The sequence below is a fragment of the Labrus mixtus genome, chromosome 23 (genome assembly GCF_963584025.1).
Source record: "Labrus mixtus chromosome 23, fLabMix1.1, whole genome shotgun sequence".
Classification (NCBI taxonomy): domain Eukaryota; kingdom Metazoa; phylum Chordata; class Actinopteri; order Labriformes; family Labridae; genus Labrus; species Labrus mixtus.
This window is the reverse complement of record NC_083634.1, coordinates 18108737-18127928: the sequence shown is the minus strand read 5'-3', so window position 1 is coordinate 18127928 and position 19192 is coordinate 18108737. Positions and strand designations below refer to the sequence as shown.

The window sequence follows — 19192 nt, the reverse complement described above, 5'->3', positions numbered from 1 at the left end:
TATAATTTTAGTATATAGCTTGTATAGTTCTTCTACCTTGCCTTTATTGATGACCTATATGACCATGAGCTAGTAAGTAATACTACTCCCACCTAGTTAGCCCAGTACACACTAGTGCCAGTCAATCACGTACTTGACCTCGCTAGCTTGTATGGTTGCAAACACAAAGTTCAGAATCAGCAGAGTTTTACTAACATGGATGTTGCTTCGAACAACTGAAGGGAGACTGTTATGTCCATTGTTCATGCAATATGCTGATGACATCGTTTTGTACGCTGAAGTTTACCAAGTGCATACAGTCACATATTCTTCTTAGGAAGAACTATGACACTGAATGCCCGTTTTCCATACTTGTTTCTTTGGTTGTTAGGACCTCAGATGAAAACTATGATCCAAGTCCCTGCATGAGTGCGACTTTTGCAAAGCAAACAAAGCACAGTCCAAGGTCTTTGAGTACTTTTTTTTGCAGGAATAAATGATACAATTAGATTGGCTTTATGCATTTCAAAAAACCGTCATGTTAAAAGTTTTCAAAAACAAAACATGTTAATCAGCTTTGCTTTATTAAATGCTAACGTTTGTCTTAATTTCCCCATCTTTAACACTCTTGTATTTATAGCCGTTTGTGTGTTGCATTAACTGCTGACTCCGATGTTCTGTTGACTGTTCTGTTTTAGTGTGATCTGGCAAATTGTCAACTGTAGCTGAAATAATCAAAGGTTCATTGGTGAGTGATGCAAACAGGCAGCTCATGTCTGCACAATGAGACAATATTTAACCATCAGTTTTATATTTACAGTAATTATACAGTAAAACGTGTATCTGCGCAAGGTGGCGCTTGACTTTTGTGCGCACGGCATGGAAGTCGAAGATTTTTCAACTTGGGTGTGACGACACCTCGGCTTGTCCAATAGAAGGGAAGATCAGATTCAAAAATTTAAAGATACATTAAAGATTAGGATTCACTGCTGCTCTTTGGCATTAGTGTTTAATGAACTTTTTTTACGAAATACAAAGTAAGATTGGCTACTGCGTGTTTATTACCATTGGTTATGGACAGCTTTACAAATGACAAGGTAAAGTGTGAAGATAAGAAAGACAACACACACTTTATACAACTATGATCAACTATGATCTTTTGTGTTTACATAACAGTCTAGCTGACTCATTTCCTCTTTTCCAAGATCCAGAAACACGACTGAAAAGACAATATTTTATTTAAGGGATTCTTGTCCGTTGTCTTGTCTAATGTGATTCTGAATCAGGTCACTTAATCTTCCGTGTGACACACGTCCGTATGTGATGTTTATTGGAATCAGTCGTGCTAAAGTGTGACTCTGTGTGTTATTTCAGAACATTACATTACAGCATGTGTCAGAGAAGATTAGGATAAGAAAGACAAAACCACGCAGAGAGAAATCCCCGGAGGATACAGACTGGGAGGTCCTGTAAAACTGAGGATTTCCAGTCACTTTATAAACAATTGTTACAGTAACTGTGGATCCTCGGGCAAAAAAACAAACCAAGAGTGCAAGAATGTGCTTTAATTAAAGACAGCTTGACACAAAAGCCTTTATAATTAAACTTTTAAAGCAATGGCCAAGTTTTGAGATTATTCTTTTGTGCATGCAGACTTATTTTAAAGGAGCAATTTAACAAAGTGGGTACTGCAGTCCAAATTTAAAAACATTGCAGAGAGCTGTCTCCCCCCCGCACCGTCCTCCCTAGAGTTGATGTCCTAGCTTGTTGCCATGTGGTGGACACTGAAGCTTCAGTGTTTAGCCAGCTCTGCATCGGTCTGTAAACCTTTCTGTGTTCTAACCTCTCTCCATTTTTCAAAAGCATCTCCAATATTGATCCTAGTTTTTATGCTCGTGGAGCTTATTAGAAACATGCAGAGGCTTTTTAGGTCGGGTACAGTCACTTCTATCTGAACCACTTCTCTCGCCCGCTTCCATCGCTGCAACACCTGTTGACCTGATAACTGCTCTCATATCTGGCAAACCGAGGGGCGTCCAAAACGACATCTTCCCATATATAGCTTCTGTTAGGTGTTTTTTTTTTTTTTACATTGATGCCTCTATATGATGACGTACAGAAGCAAACGAGATCATTAGCAATAGGAGTATATTTTAATAGAGTTATTTTGTATGTCTGAAACTGATGCTGCAGGATATGTGATTAACTGCACACTACTAAAACTGCCTTTTTGTTACATTTCCCACAAGCTGTAGAGGTGTGAAGTTATGACAAAACCATTTTACTGCCCGAAATATTTTCAAATATTATGTTTTCCTCAAGTACGTGTTCCCTCTCGGATCTATATTATTGGAAAGCTTCTGGGGGGAAGTTGACTTTTCCGAGCTGAACATCTTTACACAAGAGAAAACAAACCCGTCTGGGTCACAGCGGCATGCATCAGCGACCTTAAAAAAACGTTCCATCAAGGTCAAAACGGGCCTGAGGGAACTAAAACATGAAGTTGTTGTCGTTACATTTGTGATGTAATACACGCAGAGGACAAAAAAGTTTAGAGCTGTGCAGATTGAGGATAGATCGGGGTTACTGTGTCACACAAAGGGCCAGGTAGCTGAAATGTAGTGGGCAAGAAATGTCATAGTTCACTGCCCTCTCAACCTGGGGACAAACAGGAGGTAAGTAGTGCAAAGAAGCGAATGACGCACTAACAGCTGCCCTAAAAACCTCACCATGAAGAGATGCATGCTATGTATTATTCAATAAAACGTTACATTCTGTCTACAGCGAATTTAAAGAAGCACTGCAGCAAATTTATCCATCCGTCCATTTTCTTTATCGCTTTTTCCCGTTGGAGGTCGCGAGGGGGGCTGGAGCCGATCCCAGCTGTCATTGGACGAGAGGCGGGGTTACACCCTGGACTGTAAACCAAATCTGCAAAATTAAAGACGGCAATCTCTACGTGCAAATTGCTTATTTGGTTGTAGACGGGTCGCAGCTTGTCGTGATTTACATGCAAGTTTTTTTTTGTATTTTAAAGACCTGTGTGTGTTCACGCACACGCATGCTAGCTTTAGTGTGTGTGCAAAGTCTGTCAGTAAACAATGTGGAATGACAGACTCTCTTTGACCCACATATGAAACCTGCAGAGCAAAGTGCATTTTCATATCCGGCTGACTGTTGTTGTCTTTGTTCAGCTTAAATAATGATTCCAGATTTCACATTTACAGACTAACTTTAGGGACTAAACAGAGTCGGAATGAACTCATTTGCAAATTAGATAAATGAATACTTTATTGATCCAGAGGGAAATTAAAACAAGATAGATTTAGCAAGTTAAAGTATGTGCTTTGCAAACAAAATATCTTCTTGGAAGTGTATAAAACAGGATAGAAATGATTGATAACTTTAAAGATATATCATATTTATCAGCAACTGTATTCGCTTTGTGATGTGATGTATACAGTGTGTGCTACTGTGACCCCCAGGCTGAAATCTGTGGCATTACAAACGTAACATTACGGTTCTAAACGTTCTCAGAACACGTTAGAATTACTGACCGAAGAAGAAGACGGCGCTTTACAGCCGATTAAAAGCCAACACTCTAAACTCATAACCTTGGGAGTTTCACGAGGTCCAAAGCCGACCTATGACCTCCTGTAAAGCCGTCCGTGTTTGTCTTCAGTTTAACCTTTTTTTTTTTTCTTTCAAAGGCTTCTCCTGATAAAAAGGTCAAGGAGAGTTAAAGGTCAACCAAAAGAGTTAGCCACGTTGTGAACTCGTGTGACAAAATGTGTCTCTAAAACCGATTCAACATGTTACTCTTTGAAATATAAATCTGGTCAGAAATCAAAGATCTTCTGCAGCTGCTTTCAGGAAACACAAGGCACCAACTTTGTGTGCTTAGGGCGCCATCTGCAGGACTCAACGCAATATGACAGTTAACCCAAAACTGTTTGGTGCACAATATGTGCTGCTGTGACAACATGGCTTCAATCTGCAGGATTACAAACTGAACATTACAGACCAGAAGAGTTTTCAATCTTGACCTTCTTCATAACAACAGAAAACATTTAACTTCCTCCAAAAAAAAAAAAAAAGACAAGATGGGTTTTTAGAAAACATGCATTTATTTTATTATTCATTTTCACTTGTAATAAAAATTGCATTCTTCTCCACGATTACACTTAACATCTGCGTCCTTTGACATTCATCTGATTTCCGCCCCCTCTTCCTTTCACTAAGACTGGTCAGCAGCAGCATTTTTTTTTTTTTTTTTTTTGGGATACCACTCCCTTCATAAATATTTCTAAAGTTCCACCGTCCACAGCTGAAAAAATATAACGCTACAAGGCCTTTAAAGCTGCATCCACATCGCTCAACCCCCTCTTCCATTAAAATTGGTTTATTTCTTTCTACCCCTCGTTTCTCCCCGAGGCCTGAAAAAGTGCCATAACTACTCCTCCACAAACTTTTTTTTAAAGGTTTGTCAGCCGTGATGTGAAAAACAGATCAGCTTTTTAAAAGAGTGACAAAGAGAAATATGAATAGACAGAAAACAAAAATAATAATTGGACGTCTGTGGTGTCTAAGATGGATTCTAAATGTGTCCTTTGTTTTTATTTACTTTTATTACAGAGAGAAAAAAAAACTTTTCTTTGACATAAATATGTTTTCTTTAAAAAGTTACCACTGATGTTTCGTCCTTTTCACCAAGTGACTGTCAAAGTTTATTTCGGCGTTCTAAGTCCCCCCCCCCTTCAAGCAGCTGAAATACTTCTGATTTACAAACTGGAACATTGAACAGTCTGAACAGTGCTTTAACCAACAATCACTCCAACATTTTTTTTTTTTTTTTTTTTTAGCAGTAAATAGACATTTCCATCTGCACAACTCGTAGTTCCTAACAGGCCTCGTTTTAAAGTGCTTCAACAGAGAAAAGCTTTCCTCCTTCCAGTCTGCAGCTCATCGTGGTTAACCGCCAAGCCGCAGATCAAAAACCCTTCAAATCCGCCCCCCCCGCCCCCCAGTCTAAATCCAAAGTGCTTAGCATGTCTTCAGCGACACGTGCATGACTCGGCCACCATGTCCTCCAGCTCCTTGTACTCCACCTTCTTCTTGTCCACCACCAGCACGCTCATGGGCATGTACTTGTACGGCACGCAGGAAGGGGGCGGGACGTCCCCGACGCCCAGGTCGTTGATGACCGTCTGGATGATGGCGTGGTGCGGCGAGTGGTAGCCGTAGTGGAGCACCCGGGGGCAGTTCCCCTTGCAGAAGCGCGGGTTGTACACCGGCGGCGCGATGAAGTAGCGGCCCCAGCCGAGCTCGTCGAAGGAGAGGCGGAACGAGTGCAGCTTGCAGCGGTTCTTGGGCGTGCCGGTTTTGCGTTTGTAGGTGGGGATTTCGGCGAGGATGGAGGCGGAGGGCGAGGTGGAGAAAGAGAGAGAGGAAGAGGAGGAGGACGGGGCGTTTTTCAGAGCGTCGAGCGACGGATCCTTCGGCTCTGACGAGTTTCTGGAGCTCCGGCGCCGTCGAAGAGGAGGATTCCACGGACGCATCTGCCTCATGACGTTTTCCCCCTCGGCCCCGAGCAAGTCCTCCATCCAGTCCTTCCCCTCCCGCTCCTCCTCCAGGTATAAAAGCAGAGACGGGACCTCGATGTGAGGCTCACCTCTCCATCCTTTCCCCCCCTGAGTCCACCACCTGGAGAGGCCGCTGTCCTCGTCAGCATGCCCAGGATCGGTGCACCAGTACTGGGCAGTGAGGGTCAGGTGCCCCCCCGCGCCGCGGCTTCTCCCCTGCTGGACGTGCGCGGTGATATCCGTCTCCGTCCACTGCTCGTGGGGCTCCAGAGTGACCAGGCTCTCTTCGCCCAGCGAGGTGATCTGAGCCCTGCAGCGGGGCGCGGTGAAGGCCTGGGCGCTGGAGGTCGTGGAGGATGAGGAGGTAGAAGATGAAGAGCGGAGGTGGATGAATGATGCTCTGACCAGCTGCTCTGAGGGAAGCGTGTCGAGGTCGTACTGCACGGTGAAGCTGTAGTGATGGTCTTAAAAAAGGGAAAGAGGCAAACAAAAAGGAGATGAATGAAATCACACTTGTGTGGTCAATTGTTACTAAATTTATTTGGTATAAATTACTTCGGTTCAAATGTCAAAACTAAAGTTGATCCTTAAGTTTTAGTGCAGGATATAGGAGAAGTGTAATCACAGGAGTTTAGGTATTAAAGAGTCCATATTCTGCCCTTTCTGGGGTTCGTATATTTAATCTATGTTCCTACTTTTGTACGTTCACAATAACTAAAGTTCTAAAAAAGTGTCTGTTTTCATGTCCTGCTCCTCCTTGCTCCCTCTCCGCTCTGAGTCCGTCAGCTACGCTCTGCTGTGCCCCCACTGTTAGACCCCACGTGGGCCAAGTCTGCTCTGATTGGTCTGCCGATCCGCTCTGTCGTTATTGGTCAGTTGCTCAGCACGCGTCTCGGAAATGTCAACATGAGCTGCAGGGCCACAACGAGCCAATGGGCTTAGATCAGTGATCTCACACTGACAATGACGCCGCACTGGCAAATTTTTATCGAGGGGGGCTAGAACCGAGCGTTACATGCAGCTAATGCTACAGCTAACAGGAGGATGTAGGAGAAGCCGCGTTTCCGCGGACTTCGAGTTTTTGCACATAGATGTGTCTAAACATGCACAGGACACTTGGAAAACACACTAAAGAGCATATAAAACCAGAAAAAGAAGAATATGGGACCTTTAAGTAAATCAAATGGTGCACCAATAGATTGGGGGTGACTGGAACTTGCCTAATTTCAGGACCAACTAGAGATTGAGGAAAAAAATGTATTTATGTAAAAAAAAAAAATGTTTTGCCTTCTGAGATTTTAAATAGATTCATAACCTTGAAAAATCTATTATTTTTTACATCACATCTTACCTCCGCTCCGCCCCCCCTCCCATCTGACAGAGATAGTCTGTGACGTGCACATTTAAACAATCAGGTCGGGAAAATCTCCAGAGCAGTCCTCCTGAAGTTATCTAGGTATTTTCAGGGGGGCAGATGTGAAAACGGCTCCAGTGACCCAAAAGGTCAAAACGAAGACAGTTGGTAGAAATGAGGCAGGCGTGTTGTGTTCAGGTGTTTAAAGTGAAGCTAAAGAGCCACTGACTTTATTACCGAGTTATCTGTATGTTATCCTAGATGTTGTCTTATTGGAAAGGCCTATAACCACCCGCCCGCCCGCACGCCTGTCCACCATGGGGGGTCCAGGGCCTTCCCCCACCTCTGGAACTCCCTCCCACCACAAATCCGTAATATCGACTCTCTCTCCATTTTCAAATCTCATCTCAAAACACATCTTTTTTAAACTTTCATATTCAGTCTGATCATTCTCCACCCACTCTCATAACTCCTTTTTGTGTTTTTACTTTGTTGTTTTTATCTCTGCTCTGTGAGGTGACCTTGAGCGTTTTGAAAGGCGCCTTTAAATACAATTTATTATTATTACAAATAAATACTATTTCATATTATTATTATAAAAAACAGTATATTTAGAGGAGAAGTTGACACCATATTTGGGTTATTTCTTGCTGACAACGAAATGGTCGAATACACATTTATGTAGTGAAACAAAAGAGCTTTGAATGGAATCGGTTGCAAGATACTTTAAATCTTGGAGCTGGTTTCCTTGAATGTTTTTAAAGGTCTTCTTAATGATCTGGAGGCAGAAATATCTGACTGTAGATATTTGAGCTAACTCGTGTTGCCCCTTTTTGATCGCTTTGTTGCTGATGACTTCTGACAGATTCTGATTAATTCTTCTTTTTGTGATTCCTGTATTTATGTTAGTGTTTTTATGTCTGAAAGCCTGTAATTGTGCTGCTGCCTGTCTTGGCCAGGATTGTAAAATAGATTTTTAATCTCAATGAGACTTTTTCCTGGTTAAATAAAAATATATATATATATATTTTTTTTTAAAACAGAAAAAATAAAGAAAACAATAAATTTGTGGTTTATTTTGAGGTCAAATGTTGAAGATGGAATTAAATATAAAAAATAGAATAAAGAAAACAATAAATTCGTGGTTTGTTTTGAGGTCAAATGTTGAAGATGCAATTAAATATTTAAAAAAACACAGATAAAAATAAAGAAAACAATAAATTCGTGGTTTGTTTTGAGGTCAAATGTTGAAGATGCAATTAAATATTTAAAAAAACACAGATAAAAATAAAGAAAACAATAAATTTGTGGTTTGTTTTGAAGTCAAATGTTGAAGATGGAATTAAATATAAAAAGAAATAAAGAAATAAAGAAAACAATAAACTTGTGGTTAGATTTGAGGTCAAATGTTGAAGATGGAATTAAATATAAAAAGAAATAAAGAAATAAAGAAAACAATAAACTTGTGGTTTGATTTGAGGTCAAATGTTGAAGATGGAATTAAATATTTAAAAAATATTTAAAAAATAAATAAATAAAGAAAACTATAAACTTGTGGTTTGATTTGAGGTCAAATGTTGAAGATGGAATTAAATATTTAAAAAAAATAAAATTAAATATGTATCTTTTTGAAGTTAGCAGTGGACTCACCTCTCGACGTCGGCAGGTGTCGCGCCGAAGACGTCGTCGGCCTCAGCAGACGAACAGTGTTCGAGCCGAACTTCCGGTGCTGTCTCGGCCTGCCGTCCGGTTCGGCTGCGCTCCGGTACAAACTCAACATGAACTGCAGGTTCTGGTCCGCTTCCTGCTCCTCCGTCAGCGGCCGGTGGTGCTGCTGCTGCTGCTGCTGCTGCTTCTGGTAACTCCGGCGGCCGCGCTTCAACGTGCGGTGTTGAGACGCCATCTTGTTTCCGGTCATGACTCCGTGCCCGGCGCAGGTGGAACAGAGCAGGTAAATAAAAGAGGTCAGGACGCAGACACGCAGGAGGCTCTGTTTGCTCCGGGTCGCCCTCATGTTTGGGGTTTTTTAAAACCTCTGGCGCTAGCAAGCTCCACCGACGACGCCGGAGTCTGACACCATCATCCGGGTTACAGGCTCACCTGATCACTGGCCATTTAGCTAGTCGACTTTCGGATATCCACCGTGACCCCAATTAACCCCTTGGACGTGTGCGTGAGGCGTCAACAATGACGTAAGGACGTACGTGATTGGTACGTAGAAGTGCGTGAAAATGGTCTATTGTTTTTTTAATGTATTTTTCACATTTTCCAGAACTTATTTACAGATTTTCTTGTTCGTTAACACATCACAGAGTTTACTTTTAAATCTCATAAGCTTTTTATATTATTAACATTAATTTATTTACAATTTTTAATAACTTATTCGATATAACTAATCGAGCCATGTCAAGCTTTGCTCCCACATCTATCAGGCTCATGAACAAATAATCTATTTCTTATTTAACCGCTCATTTAACCGCTTATAACAATTATTTATTATTATTATTTTTATTATTTTTATTTTAATAGAGCCACTTGTATGTGTAACGGATAAATAAAGTTATAAAGTTATTTGAAATTGAATTGAATTGAGTAGGACCTTCAAATCGCTTTACTTTACGGCAATTTACTTGATATTTAAAAACCTTATTTATATATATATATATATATATATATATATATATATTTTTTTTTTTTTTTTTTTTTTTATTTGTACATTTTATTTCATTCAAACAAACAATAAAGTTAAGAAAAACAAACAAACATGAAATGTTGTAAAATGTCACATTTAACTCTTTACATTGTAGGTTAATTTAGATAGATAGATAGATAGATAGATACATACTTTATTGATCCCGCGGGAAATTCAAAGCATCCAGTAGCAGGTTACAATGACATGCCATGAAACATTTGTTACAAATTAAACCACCACAGCTGTGCAGATGGGAAATGGAAAAAGGAAGATTTAGTCCAATTTATGCAAAGCACCAAGACTCTGTATTTTACACTACACTTTTCTTTTTCTTTGTTTTTGCAGACACACCGATAGTCTGAAATCTGGAGAATATGACTTGATGTAAGTAAACATTGGATCCCACACTGGGTGTTTTTAAGAATGTTTAATGCCTCACTCTGGCACCACCTAGTGGTAGAATTATATGCAGTGCAACCGTAGTTCAAAGTGCAACATGTGTCACTGGATGGGTCTCTGCGATAAACAATAACCTTTGAGATGAAGATGCTCACTTAGACTATGGAGATCATAATGCAGCAAAATGATTCAATAAGATTTACATAATTAAAAATGATCAAATCTACATAATTAGCACTTCAGATTAAATTTAAATAAAGTGTGCTTTTTTACTTTCAGTTTTGTAGAATTTGAATGACATTTTTTTACTTTTTGTTTAGTATTTCATCACAGAGGTCTTGCTAAGTGAAGTAAATGATGTAATGACGTCTTTAAAAAAGTATAAAGCAACCTTTAAAAAAAATCCCTCTGCTACAGAATGGCTTTTCAGTACTTTGTGTTTTTCTGTCTTTGGCTCTGCTGCAGAGATTTTTCAGTATGCATCATGGTTTAGTTTTTCTTCTCCGTCTATACTCCCAGACTTTGTCTAAATGTGCAGACTCTAGTTACAGTTTCCTGATTTGTTGTTTGTTTGTTCTGGTATAATTTGAAGCCTGAGAGCTCTGGGATCTTCTGGTAAACCAATTGTTCTCTGTGGGGGGGGGAGCTGATCAGATGACAGGCCGTAAAAAAATTTGCTAAAAAATGAAGGAAACACATGCTGGAGGAAACCTTTTTTTTTTTACATTTTTTTTTTTACCGGGGTTCTTTTTAAACTTGATCTCTCTTGAAAGCAGCACTCACCCACCAAACCAGATATTAGAGCTCAGAGACTCTGAGAACAAAAAAATAGGTTGGAGAAAAAAAAAAGGTTCTGTATGATCTGACCAAAACAAACTCCTCGTGGTCGGGATGAAAGGTGAGACGTCTGGGCATGTTTGAATCTGTCTCATTTTCTCTTTGATTCTCTTCTCGTTCAGCTTCTTTCTCTCGAGTCGACACACACACACACACACACACACACACACACACACACACACACACACACACACACACACACACACACACACACACACACACACACACACACACACACACACACAAAGACGGCCACTCGCTCACACACACATTCAGTTTAGTGGCACTGCAGAGCGTGGTGGCATTCCACAACAGTGATTATCTGCAGTCCCAATCATTTCAGTCTGCAGAGAGAGTGTGGGAAAGCTCCAAACTATGGGCGGATTGCAGCAAACGGCTATACGGGCTTATGAGGGAGTGATTGCATGAAACATTTACCATACAAAGGCAGAGGCAACAGTTTCCACCTTAGACTCATTTTGTCCACCATTAAAACGTTTATCTGACGCTTCTAATTTAATCACGCCGTCTTCATGCACTGTTTTCTTCTTTGCAAGTTTACGCTATAGGCTGCAGTGGCGATTCTGGAGTCTGTTGGGGCCCATCACACCAGCGTTCATCACCGTTATGTCGCAAATGATCTGACACAGACGACTTGTTTTATTGTCAAAGAAAGTTCACTTTAGTAATATTTTCAACATCAGGATATAAAAAACAATGAAGACATTATTCTCCTCTGGTGACTGTCATTGACAGACATAGATTTCCACAGATTGGCCGTCAGACGGGGCCACCTTAGGGAGGTTTCTGTCATTGCAAACTTTGCACATTTTGAGTCACAGCTGGGGTTTAACATTTTAACAGACCCCTTCTGGCCCCCCTTCTGGCCTGGGGCCCCAATCAGTTGCCGTCCTTGCCTGTTGACAAGCAACGCCCCTGCTAGACGCATTGACACGTTCAGGCAGATATTCAATCACCATCAAACACACTTAACACCAAGGGATAACATTTCCCCCTGAAGACTTAATTTTCACATATTGTTACATTTACCGACACCACAACTGAATTGGAATAAATTGCTCATAACAATTGTTTGACGATTTCAGAGTGTAGACCGCCCTGTGCATCAATCTGTATAGGATAGGATAATACTTTATTGATCCCCAGAGGGCGTTGCAGCAGCACAGACAAGTAAGCTCAAAATACACATTAAACAGACTAGATTAGATAAGATAAATAAAAATAGGGGGTATATACAAGTACAAAATGAATGATGACGTTAACCATGCAGGGAGTTGAGACAGTATGTGCAGAGAATGGCAAGATAGTATGAGGTATACCTAGCTTGGCAAACATAACAACAATTTTTTGCACGCTTATTAGTTTGCTTAGTGGTGTTAGCATGCTTTTTTCACTTTGTAGAAAAAACAAGTTAGCTGTATCTCCTTCCTATGGGGTTTATGCTAAGCTAGGCTAATGACATCCAGAGATTAGCTTGTGTGGGACTTAACAAACACACAAGGTTGGTATCCATACAGTCATCTTCTGCTCACATAACAACACATATAAGTCTAATTTTACAAAAGATGAATTAAAGCTACAAGTCAAAACTATTTATGCTATACTTAAATGAATATGTCTGTTCTGCTCCATTCGGGATCAAGTGAAGTTTAGATTCATATTCAAACAAAGATAAGATTCAATTGTGTGTTCTCAAATGAACTCAAACAAAACGTGTTGCTTTAGCTGAGAGAGCGTTGGAGAGAATTAACAAAAATGGCAGCGACTTGGAGAGCTCCTCGCTGCTCGTTTGAAATGTTTCTTAATATGGTTGTCAGACAGGGAGACTGGTACGACTGGAGGGGGGTTTAGAAATGTGTGGGACGTGATATCAAATGTTTTTATTGGCCTCTAGGAGAATGTACCCTTCAGTTGTTCATGCTGCAGATCTGCAGAGCTTCACTGCAGATGCATGGAGACAATATCAGCTTTCACCTCGAGTGTAGGGGCAGGGGTTCCCAAAGTTTTCAGCCTGGGACCCCCCAAAATATACAAAGATTTATCAACTTCACTTTTATATTGTGTTATAACTCGCACAGTATGAGGGACAAAAAAAATGAAAGTATAAATAAATAAATAAATGTTGGGAGAAATGCATACAATAATGTATAAATAAATAAATAATTAAATAAATGCATCAATAAATATATAAATGCTGAAAAGAATACATCAATGAATAAATAATAAATACACTTTGTTAATGAAAAAGGCTATTTATATATTTTTACATGTATTTATTCATTTATTAGTGTATTTCTACAGTTATATACGTATCAATGCATACATTTCCACATTAATTGAGTTATTAATTTATTTCTGTATTTTTACATTGTCTGTTTCTGTTCAAAATTGACCAATCCTACTTCAGTAATGTTAGGACGGCCCACTTAATTTACATATTTACTTTTCCTTGTACAACATGGACACAGAAATACATAAATAAATATATGAATATATTTATTTATATATTTATTGATGCATTTATTTAATTCTTTATTTATACATTATTGTATGCATTTCTCCCAAAATGTATTTATTAATTTATTTATACTTTAGTCATTTTTCGTCCCTCATAGTACAGCAAACACTTTCTAATAATACTGTTATTTCGCTGTGGTTGGTTGCCGCTATGAGGCTGCCTGATGTTACCATAATAAAGCGGTTGTTGCGCTTGTAGCCCCTCCCCCCTCCTCACTTCCCATTGGACTCGTTCGCGCAGGGATTCGCTGCTATTGGTTAACATTCCTGTCAATCACAACCAGGCGTTCGAATAGTGGGAGGGGCCGTCTTCCAAAGTTTTTCCCAAACTTTTCAGCTGTAAAGCTAACCAGAAGCTTACCGGAAGTAGGTAATGTGTTTTTCAAAGTAAAGGCACTAGCCCTGCGTTTCTTCAGAGATTAAAGCGGATTATTTGTAAAAGGTGTTACATATATTAATAAGGTGATGCATATAAACAGATTTAAAGCGATGTTTTGATTGTAAATCCCGCTAACGGCTATTTATCGACAGCATTTAATGTTTGACCGGAAGTTGCTACCGCGATTTTGCCTCTAACACCGGTAAGTTTGACACTCTAGCTTAAAACTTTTCTTCCCTCCCCCCCCCCTCTCTTCAATTCATCCATCCATCCATTCGCTGTTGTTGTTACAGAGGTGATGGAGAAGCCGAGAGACCGCTACCGGCACCGCTAAGCTTTAGCAAAGACCGAACCAGTCCGGGGTTTTTTTACTGCGCCGACGGGAAAGACACGAAGAAGAAAAGTACCGGGAACCAGAGGAGGGAGGTAATGGAGACGGTGGAGCAGCTCGTGTCTTTCCACCACATTCAGGTCCAGTTGAGCGGCGGGGCTCCGTGGGGTTTCACCCTGAAAGGAGGACTGGAGCACGGCGAGCCGCTCATCATCACTAAAGTAAGTTAACAACAACAACTTACATTAATAACACCGAATTATGTGGAGGGGAAACTCACTTTAAACACATTAAACTACTAAAAACTTATTTATTATCATCTTAAAACACATTTAACTACTAAAAACTTATTTATTATCATCTTAAAACACATTAAACTACTAAAAACTTATTTATTATCATCTTAAACACATCACATGACATTTAACATTTATATTTGTGTGCATATTTACAGTTCTGTTGCACAATATCACATTCAAACTGCCTTTAGGAATGAGTTTCCTAAGGATGTTGTTGGTAAAAAATTAAAAAAACAGCTTTTCCTGCAGCCTCTTCTGTATTCACATTATGCACAGCTACATTTCCACCTCCTGCTTTTCCTCCTTTTTTTTCTCCTTCTGCAGAGGATACAAAAAGTGATTTCTTATGTACCTGTAGTCATCTTAAAATATATAATATGACATTTTATATTTATATTTGTGTGCATATTTACAGTTCTGTTGCACAATATCACATTCAAACTGCCTTTATAAGAATCAGTTCCCTAAGGAGTCCCAGCAAAACAGCAGTTGTGGTTCAGTATTTATTCATATGTGCTGTTTCAGTGTTTGGCTGCTGCTTCTTTGGTTTAAACTTTTCAACTCAAGGTAAAAAAAAAAAAAAAAAAAGCCCCCAAAACAGCTTTTCCTGCAACCTCTTCTGTATTCAGATTATGCACAGCTACATTTGCAGAATGCACTTTAACTTATAGTATCACTGATTGCACATCTCCCTATGTCAATACTGTCCATTTACAACTCTGTTTTTGCACATTTACATTTAATCTTTCATATTTAAGACTAGTAATGCAAAGTTAAATCCTGGTTGTATATATTCACATTCTTAGTTCTGATATCTTTTAGTACTTATTTACTTTGTATTTAATATTATATTATGTTTAGATTGCTAATATTGTGTGTTTGGATAACCTGCTGCTGTAACGCCACAATTTCCCAGTTTGGGATCAATAAAGTAATTCTATTCTATTCTATTTCCACCTCCTGCTTTCCCTCCTTCTGCAGAGGATAGAAAAAGTTATTGTACAAAGATTAAGCAAGTATCCGGTGCTGGTTGATGTTTGTCAGCTGTCACTGTCTGTGGAATAAAAAAAAAAGCCCCTGTATTCTAATGCTGAGTCTCTGAAAACTTTGGGGGGGTCAAAAGGTTCCCACAGACGGTGCTAAAAGGGGTTCCCGAGGGGTTCCCCCCCGGGTGCATTGAGCCTCTGTTCATCTCCCTGTCACTTCATTCACTGGAAGGTAAAAAAAACGCCGGCGTGCTGACAGATGAATTAAACCACTTCAGATGGAGTCTGGCGCAGAAATGGTGGGATGACTGTGGAAAAAAAAGACTGAATCTCTTATTTTTCATGTTGTTTTAGCATTAGCTTACATTAGCACTAACATCTCTAAGAGTCTGCTTGTTTGTCGAAACACAAACCAAGAAGTTGTTGGTAGAGTTGCGCCAATGCAGGCAGTATTGGAAATCCTTCCAATTGCATTAAGTGCAGAACCATGCATTGATCCAGCGCTGTGATTTATTCACCACCACTGAAATCCAATCGATGTCTCAAGCCTTACTGTCAACATGGACGTATCTGAGCAGTGAAGAAGAACTGTTTCCTGTTACTTATCTTGTGACGGAAGCATAAAAACAACAACGTCTCGCTAGCTGATAGCTGCACCTTTTAGACAGTTTCATCTTAAAGCTTTGTGTTTTAAGAAACGTCGGCAGGCACTGTAGGTTTGTGGGGGCTGCAAGCTGAGCTGCCGCTAACTTTAGTCTTTATTGTCATTCTTGAGGTTTTCAACGGGAGCTCTCTTTCTCTTAAAAACAAACCAATGAGGTAATTTAACTGAATGAAGCAGCTTCATGTTTAAAGTCAGTGTTTCTCCAACGGTTGTTTGCGGAAAAAAGTCAAAGAGATTGGTTGATGCCATTCAAAATGTTTGTTATTTGTCAACCCAAAGATAATAGCATTGGTGTCTCATCCATACAGGGTTAGTAGTACACAACAGTTAGTTTGTAAGTCTTGCATTGGCACGGGGTTATCTGCTTTTCACACTATCAGAACGAAAGAATTGTTATCAGAACAGTAGTTTGATAGACGTGCAGAATGACGTGTTATTTGGTCTGTTGTTATTTCTCCAGAGCCCCGAGACGTTTAGTTTTAATATCAGGTGTGTTTGCTCCGAGTCTGGGAGCCGCCGTGTCAGAGATTTAGAGCGTGCTTTCAGATTCCCGACTTGACCTCGTCTTGTGCGATAAAAGTCACGTGGGGGCCGCCGACGTTTCCTCCCGGCCTCTTCTCACGGTTTTTTTCACGCCGAGGGCGGTGAGCTGCTGGAAACAAGGAAAGGGTGCCTTTGAATTACTGCGAGTAATTATTGGTGTGTGTGTTCTGCTGGGGGGGGTGGTCCGTCTCTCTGTGTGTGAGTGTGAGTGAGTGTGTGTGTGTGTGTGTGTGTGTGTGTGTGTGTGTGTGTGTGTGTGTGTGTGTGTGTGTGTGTGTGTGTGTGTGTGTGTGTGTGTGTGTGTGTGTGTGTGTGTGTGTGTGTGTGTGTGTGTGTGTGTGTGTGTGTGTGTGTGTGTGTGTGTGTGTGTGTTCAGTCCAGTGCATAAGTAGGCCGAACAACATGCAACCTCTGCTCCCTGGGTCTTTTCCTTCACTCCTTCGCCCACTCAGTCGAAAAAGCTTCAGCGGCGGTGGCGGTGTAAATGTTGGCCGGTGTACCTCTATGCTCACCACAGCAGGGAATGGAAAAGCCTGGCTCAGTCATTTGGAAACACACACACACACACACATTAAGTCACACGCAGTTAACACAGCCCCTGGGAAAATGTGACTGGGACTGCTACAGGAGATAAAAATCAAACTGTGCTCTGTGGCTGTTTTGTGTCCAGTGGCTACTTAAAACACAACACAATAAAGCAGCTGAGGGCGCCGAGAGCCGGACCCGCACAGAGAAGTGTTTAATGATTAAGTGTTGAGTCCTTGAAGGAAAGAGAGAAACATAGAGAGAAGGTAAAGTTGACATGTGTTTAATGTGTTTTAGGTTAGGTGAGGGTTTCCCTCAGCCTCCACACAGAGGTCTACTGTGTCTGTATATGAACCACAGCTGAACACAGTCATAATCCTCTTACTTCCAGGAGAGAGAGGGAAGAGTAAATGTGCGTCCGACTTTGCAGCCAAATGTGAAAAAAGCCTGGTCCAGCTTCTTGCTCGGTCACTCTCTCTTTTTTCTTTTCATAGCGTCATCCATCAGCGTCCTCTTTTGTCTCTTAGCCTCAGCCATTGTATCAAACAGTAACCAAGACTGAGGCTGACCTGGCTGATTTCTTTTTTTCAGCAGAAGGCTAGTGTGTGGACTAGCGCCAGGAAGCAGGACACCTTTCTTGCTGCCAAAGTTACATGAAAACAGGTTACCGGAGCACTCTGTGGAAAGAGGATAGACACCATTCAGAATCAGAATCCGCTTTATTGGCCAAGTTTTCGCCCTGTTAAACAGATATTGTGCTTTTAAATCAACATATGAAACCATAATTAAAGGTAGAAGTTACTTATTGTTGCTTTAAACTCTTTAATGGCCAAAGATGAAGACCTCCAATATGACCGCAAGAGCAACATTTTTTGCCTCCTGAAAGCGCTGTTGTTGTTTTTCCACAGAAAGCATAGTACTAAAAAAAACAGGTCTTACGTATTCAGGTGAAGTCTGTAATGCAAAAAAATCTTCACTTATGTTAAACATTTAACCTCTGGATCAATAAAGTATCTATCTATCAACATGACCATCTTTTCAAACCCCTTTAACCGGGACACTTAAGGGTACTGGATGTATGCACTTGGCATGTACCCTCGGTACTTAGCACACCTGTAACGCTCACCTTTCAACACCATTAAACCCTGCATGTACATTGCATGACTTGAAGCCCGCTGGAACGCTCAACAAAGACTGACTTTCTCTTCAGCTTTATAACTGACCCATTAGCGTTTAGCAGACGAGTATGATGGTACTGATGCATTTGTCATTGTTTATGACTTGTTAACTCTGTTAGTCAAAGGAAAATATTCAGCCTTGTGAGTACTTTTGCAGCTTTCTTCTGTAGTCTGTCATTGTAAACAGAAAGCTTTTGGGTATTTAGATTGTTATTGGTTAAAACAATCCCGTTAACAACATCACCTCGGGCTCTTGGAACTATTTGTAGGCATTTCTTCCAAGTAATCCAGCATGGTGGTCCCCATTCTCTCTACCGCCTACCTTTATCTCTTCCATTGGCATGCTTGGATATATAATAGAAATGCCTCAAAAAGTTCATTCTTTTATTTGTTACTTTTGGTCTTTAATGTGGAATTGAAAGAGTGACTCTGTTGGGTACTTCTGGAGTGCATAAAAAACGGTTCAGTTGCCCTCTCAGGATGTCCATGTTTTGAGGAGTGTGTGTGTTCATGGCCCTTTGAGAGCATGGATGCTGCCGGAGGAGGGGGGGGGGGGGGGATGGGTGACTTCTCCAGACAGGGATATAAGCCATTTGGTCAACATTCCTCCTGGAGCATAACAAATTACCACTGTGGTGTGTGTGTGTGTGTGTGGAGATATTGTGCATGTGTGTGTTTTTACATGCATGTCCACCAGTTGAGTTTAATTTTCTGACTTGTGGACTTAGCTGTGTCATGACACGGTGAGTGTAAGGTTTTATCTGATCAACCAGTTAGCTGGTCATTCATTAGCTTTCATGTCAGTCAGCCATGTAGTGATTAAGTCTAAAGAGCTCCACGGTGACCGGCCCGCCCACTTTTCTTTTTTTAGCAGCTCTGGTTCTGGAAGTAAATCTACCCATTTAA

General features: G+C 40.5%; 2 protein-coding genes across 2 annotated transcripts in view; one reads left to right on the top strand and one right to left on the bottom strand.

Moving 5' to 3' along the window:
• Window positions 1–4726: 4726 nt before the first annotated feature.
• On the bottom strand, window positions 4727–9064 carry bmp15 (bone morphogenetic protein 15). Its single transcript, XM_061031740.1, has 2 exons — window positions 8566–9064; window positions 4727–6025 (listed from the first exon to the last, which is right to left on the bottom strand). Exons 1-2 carry the CDS (start codon window positions 8927–8929, stop codon window positions 5034–5036), a joined length of 1356 nt encoding a protein of 451 aa, XP_060887723.1. The 5' UTR covers window positions 8930–9064; the 3' UTR covers window positions 4727–5033.
• Window positions 9065–14130: 5066 nt separating this feature from the next.
• The window catches only part of shroom4 (shroom family member 4), a 61072-nt gene continuing 56010 nt past the window's right edge, over window positions 14131–19192 (top strand). Inside the window, exon 1 of the mRNA XM_061031677.1 lies at window positions 14131–14312. Within this exon, the coding sequence (XP_060887660.1) occupies window positions 14190–14312 (123 nt within the window). The 5' untranslated portion in view covers window positions 14131–14189. The remainder of the gene's footprint in view (window positions 14313–19192) is intronic.

What these genes read in the sequence shown, in the direction of transcription:
- bmp15 (XM_061031740.1), bottom strand. Translation starts at nt 8,929, where the DNA reads ATGAGGGCGACCCGGAGCAAACAGAGCCTCCTGCGTGTCTGCGTCCTG. An exon ending in ACACCTGCCGACGTCGAGAG is followed by an intron (nt 6,026 to 8,565) that starts GTGAGTCCACTG and finishes CCCTTTTTTAAG; the next exon opens with ACCATCACTACAGCTTCACC.